At 38.0% G+C, this 7,181-nt stretch overlaps 1 protein-coding gene across 5 annotated transcripts in view; it reads left to right on the forward strand.

Annotated features, from left to right (window-relative positions):
- Positions 1-6,721, forward strand: part of LOC147018237 (dynein light chain 2, cytoplasmic) — a 19,111-nt gene extending 12,390 nt beyond the window's left edge. For all 5 annotated transcript variants that reach the window (XM_085897741.1, XM_085897743.1, XM_085897744.1 and 2 more), the window contains exon 3: positions 6,013-6,721. In XM_085897741.1, coding sequence (XP_085753867.1) covers positions 6,013-6,150 — 138 coding nt within the window. In that variant the 3' untranslated portion in view covers positions 6,151-6,721. The remainder of the gene's footprint in view (positions 1-6,012) is intronic.
- The last annotated feature ends 460 nt before the right edge of the window (positions 6,722-7,181 follow it).

Here is a 7,181-nt window from a genome sequence, read left to right on the forward strand (position 1 = left end):
TATGTGTATATGTATATATATATGTATATATATATATATATATATATATATATATATATATATATATATATATATATATATATATATATATATATATATATATATGTATGTATATATATGTATGTATGTATATATATATATATATATATATATATTATATTTTGATGTGATAACCATTGCAGACTGGCAGTTTATTGGTAGTTATCTCTGGAATGTACCCACCCTCCGCATAATGAAAGCGAAAAGGCAAACTCAGAAACATTCACGAATGATGCAATTGCTGTTTCCACATGGGGAAAGAATGAACTGCAAACCACAAATACATGTCTGAAATGCTTTATTTATACCATCCGAATAATCCTTTGTCATTCCTGAAGGCAGAATTTGTTTTATGGCAGAAAGGGGCGAACAATAGGGCCCATCAAAATGTTGCTGATTAGTGATTTTCAGTACATTTTAATTTATAATATTATCATACAAGTTCCCTGGGTCGTGCTACTGAACCGCAGTAGCCTACAACATGCACATGTTGTATGAGGAAAACATTTATGAACATTTTACAAGTTTTTACCACAGTTAAAGGAATTGCCCTTCCCCTACCCTAGTTCCAACAAGCGTCCAAAATGTGAAATTTACGGATAACCCAAATTTCACCACGCCACTGTGGCATGTTTATGTACTATTTTACTCATGCATATTTGTAGCCATGAATGTCCTTGTGATTGTGCCAAAACATTCTCACCATGGATCAGTAGTCTAGTCTTCATCACTGTTATCAGCATCAGTCCTCGAGGTCTACAACCTCTTCCTCGACATCAGCAGGCTGGTTGCTGCAGGTTCACAACTTGCACAAGTCAGTGCACTTCAGGCTATTGGCAAGGCACTTGCAGTCTGGGAGTTTGCACGACCGTCCACACTTGCAGGAAAGCAGTTGCAACACTGCGTCCGGTGCTGGAGAACCCTACATCCACTCGATGGCCAGCTTCCCGTCATCATCAGTAGTCCATCCACAACCCTTGGGACTTGGAACATAGGGTTGGCATTGCAGACATCGCCTCCTGGTAGTTTGCACGGAGGACGTGCATGAAGAGGCAGTCTTCACATGGTGGAAGCTGACTGGACTCTATCTCTCCCCGTCTGGCACAGAAGAGTTGATGTCGGAGTTCATTGACTTTCGTGGTGTTGGTAGATGGCACGTACATGTGGCAGGTGACCTCTTGCAGCTTCTGAAGGAGCTCGGTGGATACTTCCCATGAATGACAGAGCTGACTGAAGGCCTCTTGGTAGGTCTTATCCGACTTCATTTGCTTCAAGGCGCCCATCTTTCCCCGGCCTGCAAAGGCACTGACTGTATCACAACCGGAGAACACGTGCAGTCTAACCAGGGCATCACAGAATGTCTCCCATTGATCTAGGAACCGTGTGCGGGTTTGCGTACCACACTTCTGATACACGGGGCATGGGATGTCCTTCCTGAAGGCAAGACACAGCACGAGGACATCTGTATCTTCGGCAGTGATCACCACAGCCTTGTACCCAGCCTCTGCTGCATGCAGAGCATGCAGAATCATTCGGGTGTCTGCTTCCTCCTGCGTGGACTTCAGCTCTGCCACTTCCAGTGGTCGTTGGTTTTTTTATTTTTATTTTTTTTTTATTTTCCCCCAAAACGTCAATATCTCAGAATGGTAAAATGGTAAAAATGCAAAATACATACACTAAGCTGCTCTTCTGGAATGGTAATCATATGGTCCCTACCAATAACTTGGTAGCCCTAAAGTTTGGTTTCCTCAGATGGTACTGATATATGCCTGGGCCTATGGACTAAATGACATGTTTCCAGACTTTATGGTCACCCTGTATTGAAAGTCATGACTATCATCCAATGTGAAATTTTAACGGATTACCGTTGTTGACTTTGATTTATCAGATTCCCATTATATGTCCAGAAATGTATTTTTTTCCTTAACTATCTTGTCGCATCTACTGAATTTGAAGATTTAAAAACACTAAGCTTTATTAAGGCTTGTATCTGCTTCTCCGGACAATTTGAACGATAACTTTTATCAACGACAAATTCATGTAGGTGTGCCAACCACCATGGGAAGGAAATAAAACTGATTTATTGGGCTTCTCACCATTGGAGCAATGAGGAGAGGTTAACATCAGCTTTACTTGCTTCCCATGGTGGTTGGTGTACCTTTTCCATCATGCAGATAAAACCCATGATAGGTGAGTATTATTTGTTATGTTTAACAGTATCATTGTGCCTCTTCCCTTTTTTTAAATTGAGATATCCACATGGTATGAATGAATAAATGGAATTTTTCTTCTCCATACACTTCCAATATACAATCCATCCCTGATTTGTCCTTTTGGTTTTTATCTTCTGGAAAACTCCTCATCCCCTCTCATTTTCTTTTATCTATCTCCTTCCTCCCCCACCAACCATTTTGCACCTGCCTGTAGCTGGACCTTGCTTCTTTGCTCTGAGAAAATGCTTTGTGTCTAACCAAGCAATTTGGTTTAAATTGTGTGAAATTTTCATCTATCTATAATATAAAAGGAGTTCGGTTTTAGTGTGCCTGTGTGCGTCCTTGCATCCGTCCGTCTGTCCCTGCGTGCGTACATCCGGCTGGCAAAAATAGTTTGATGGGGGATACCACTAATTGAGCCCAATCTGCAAAGTGTGATGCACTTGAGTAAGGCTGCAAACAGTATGATGTATATGTGTGTGTGTATATATATATATATATATATATATATATATATATATATATATATATATATATATATATATATGTATATGTATATATATGTATATGTATATGTATATGTATATATTTATGTGTGTGTATGTATATGTATGTATATATATATATGTATGTATATATGTATGTATATATGTATGTATATATATATATATGTATATATATATATATATATATATATATATATATATATATATATATAGGCTGGTTTCGATTTAGATTGAAATACAAACTCTTCCTCCTTTATCATCTTCACTTGTAACATCGGTGTCAACTACATTCAAAACATTTTTATTTATTTATTTGAATAACAATAATGTATTGCCATATCAAACTATTTCTGATTTTACACTGCCTTTCCCTCTACTTCCAACACAAGTGAGAAGAGGTTATGAAAAAGCAGCTGCTATTTCAATAATTTATTCACACGATTGTTTTTTTTTTTTTTTTTTTTAAGGGTGAAAGTTAATTTTTTTTCTGGGTACCCCTTCTTGTATTGAAAATGAAAAGGGCTTTGACGATTGCCTAATCCTGTTCACTACATTTCCAATATGAGTTGACAACATTTTAGTTGATCACAGAGCTGTTCATCAAGAGCGAGTTGAAACTCGAGACATTACTGCCACAAAAACAAGGCAAGCAGGAGAAAAATACTTTAAACGGCAGCTTGGCTCTTGCTTACTTCAGGGGCATGTTTATCATTGTGGTGAAGGATGGGCCGTTTAACTGCAGCGTTTGCGTGGGATCTGGTGGGAAATGGTCTGCATCGAGTGGGAAGGATAACCCCATTCCCAAGAGGGTTGATATAACTGATTGGCGATGATCCTGGAAAGGCAGCTACAAAATGGCCCAACATTGGCATTCTTACCGTTTTTGTCCTGTTTTACGATTCCAAAGGGCTATGAAGGTGCAAAATGCATCACTTGTATCTGATTTTGCACCTGTGTTAAATGGTATTGATCCCAAGGCTTGTAGCATGGTATTGTGTACACTGTGGTCCTAAATGAGGAGAAAGCTTAGAAATTGAACCCAGTTTTAATAAGATAAACAATCTTAATGTTATATAATGCCCAAGTGTCTGTGCTTTCAGAAAATGTATACTTTGCTGTGGGTCCTATGGATATAGTTGCTTACAAAGCATGTTTTTTTTTTTATCCAAACACAGGCTATTTTTTCCATTTTTATACCTAATTTTTTCGAAATTGGTTACATGTATGATTGTATATGTTATCCAAAATGGTTGAAAATGCATCTTATGTATAATGATATATATATATATATATATATATATATATATATATATATATATATATATATATATATATATATATATATATATATATATATATATATATATATATATATATATATATATATATATATATATATATATATATATATATATATATATATATATATATACACACACACACACACACACACACACACACACACACACACACACACACACACACACACACACACACACACACACACACACACACACACACACACACACACACACACACACACACACACACACACACACACACACACACACACACACACACACACACACACATCATTATACATAAGAATAGAACAATTCCTCGAAACAGTACATTTATTATGACCTTCTGCATATCTTGGCACCTTCAAACGTGTAAAATCTCAGATTTTGCAAAATTTCCCCCAGTCATAGTGAAGCTTATAAAATCTTATTCCAGAAATTTGAAATGCATCTGATAGAACATCTTAAATAGCAATTTACTTCTGCATAAAGTGATGATTTAAAATGGCAAGTTTCAACATGGATCATTACAACATACTAGTTTTTAGGTTCACTTCCATGATTGGATCAAAAATGTTCGGAAGTACGTAACAAATTGCATTCACCAAGCTGCTACAAAATTACTGAAAGCTATAAGCTTGATTTTATAACCATAGAATAAGTTTACCAAGATGGCCCTATGATATAAAAATCAATACCAAAGGCCAGTTTGTGCTCAGTATACAGAACATCAAAGGTCGTTAGGAAGTACGTAACGTTTTTAAGAAATTTGCACTTTTAATCCTAAGATGTTAGTTTGGTTCATCACAGCATGTATTTCTATGATTAAGTTTATGTGCATATATATTTATGACCTGAATGAACACTGATCAATTTGTTAATTTCATAGACCTTGACCTCTTTGCTCAAGGTCAAATATCAGGTAAACCAAATATTGTCCATATATGTGGTTTCCAATTAGTGTATAATACATATCTAAGCCATCAGACCAATTTTAGAATATGAGTGGTTCCTTAATACAGATAATTGATGACCAACTTTGACTCTGTCAGAGCAATAGAAAGAGGAAGAATTAAGCTCTGCCCAAATCGATCCTGAATCCCCATGATGTTGGCTAACAAATGATATGCAAAACTTAATCATACAATGACTCATTTTTTGGTCCCCAGTGTCCTAAATGTGGACATCATACCTTGCTATAAGCCCCAAACATTTTCACAAACTGCAGAACTTTTCCTTTGATGCTACTCAACGGTTATCTTGTCACGGTTAAGTTTTGGAGTCTATTCTTTGTTGCCATGCTGCATTGATTGGCCGAAATGCTTTGTGCTGCTTCCATACAAATTCCTTAAGTTTGTATTGCTTGATGGGACACTTTCAGGATCGTGAAGAGTTTGATTTGATGCACATTTCACTTTCAGCAGTCTTTTTTTTTTATAACTCCACGAAAGCCATCAACCTCTTCATGCCACTTCAACTCGTGCCACTCTGGTCTTGTAAAATCGTTATTTCGCACGTGGCAATGTTGTCATTCAGCATTCAGTACTACTACTTTGATATGCAGGGCAACGCTGTGAGGTCGCATCATTGGGTGAGAGCGTAGCTGTGCTGCTGAACCAATGCTCTCTTTAGATTAGGCCAGGAATTTGTAACTTGTTCAGGGTGCCGGTGATAGCACGCCTACTCTTTACGAAGGACATTGGGATATTTTAACATCCAACGAATGCTGGCATATGGGACGCCCAGTTTAATGCCCATCTGAGGGATGGTGCACACATTGGTGAAACACCGGGATGACGGTGTTCAACTGGGTCGGGATTCAAACCCAGACTGTTGGACAGCTTGGAGGCGAGTGTGTGCATCTTGGTTTGGATTTCACAAATTGTAAGGAGTCATTTGCTGTGTGGTAAATCCCGCCCCCCCTCCCCCACTCCCTTTTCTTTTTTGTCTTAGGAGTTCGACAAGAAATACAACCCAACTTGGCACTGCATTGTCGGCCGCAACTTTGGCAGCTACGTGACCCACGAGACGAAGCACTTCATTTATTTTTATTTGGGCCAGGTCGCGATCTTGCTCTTCAAGTCGGGATAACCTCGAGCCGATTGCCTGCTCTGCAGCAACCTTTCTCTGTGGTTTCATTTCATTTTGTTTTGATCCGAATCCAGAAGTATCTACATTTCAGGACATTATCATGTGATTTTTATTTGCATCTCAGTAATTTATTTTGGTTAGGAAGAGCTTTGTAAATGATAAACGTCACTGTAAGTTGTGTAGTTATGCATCTACTAATTTTGTTACTATTATTATTTTTGCATGCTGAATTCCAAACTTTAGTTGTCTAACTGGATAATGAAGGGACGTTTCATTTCAATACTTATACTGTTGTAAATGTTGCCGATGAGGCTGCAATGTTTGGCAAGCTGTTTTGATACCAGTTTGTGTAAGTTTTCGTTCAAACTGATAGAAAATGCCTGTTCGAGGCTCCGCGGTGTTTTCTCGACGTTCCGTTGGATCCAAGTGCCCGTTGCTACCCACGATATTCTCCGCTGCTGCTTAACGTGAAGCTTCAGGCACTGTTCATGTCAACCAAGTTCATTCTGTTACAAATGTACAAAATGCTTCAGGAGACTTAGCTCGGAATAAAGTTGACTTGTATTCTGCACATTTAATTGCACTCGTGAATGTAATGTTGATCATTTTGGACTTTGCTTGAGTGTGAGGAAGATGTGAACTCGTGTGCATCGATTGAGAGAGCTAAATGAGTTTTGTGTTTTTGTTTTCTGTTATTGTGCTTTGTGAGCAAATTTGTATAATGGGTTTTGTTTGCTTCAAGAATTGTTTGCATTGAGCAGATGCTATCTCTGTGCCACCGATGGGCTGCTTCTGCAGCTGAGGATACCTGTTATTGGATTACCTCTTTTCATGGTTTTTATTATTATTATTTTTTTTAATTTTGTTTTTGTGCTGGGCTGGTATGACCTTTATTGCTTCATTGGTGCTTTGCCTCCCTCCCACCCCCTTCAGCCTCCTCTGTTGCTTCATTCTGCTTCACCCTTAATTTTGTGGAGTGGTGGAAGAGGAGAGATGAGCTTCAGTGAAATGCTTACTGAGCTCTACAGCTC

Source organism: Eptatretus burgeri, chromosome 10 (genome assembly GCF_056783735.1).
Source record: "Eptatretus burgeri isolate ZD-2024b chromosome 10, Ebu_testis_v1, whole genome shotgun sequence".
Classification (NCBI taxonomy): Eukaryota; Metazoa; Chordata; class Myxini; order Myxiniformes; family Myxinidae; genus Eptatretus; species Eptatretus burgeri.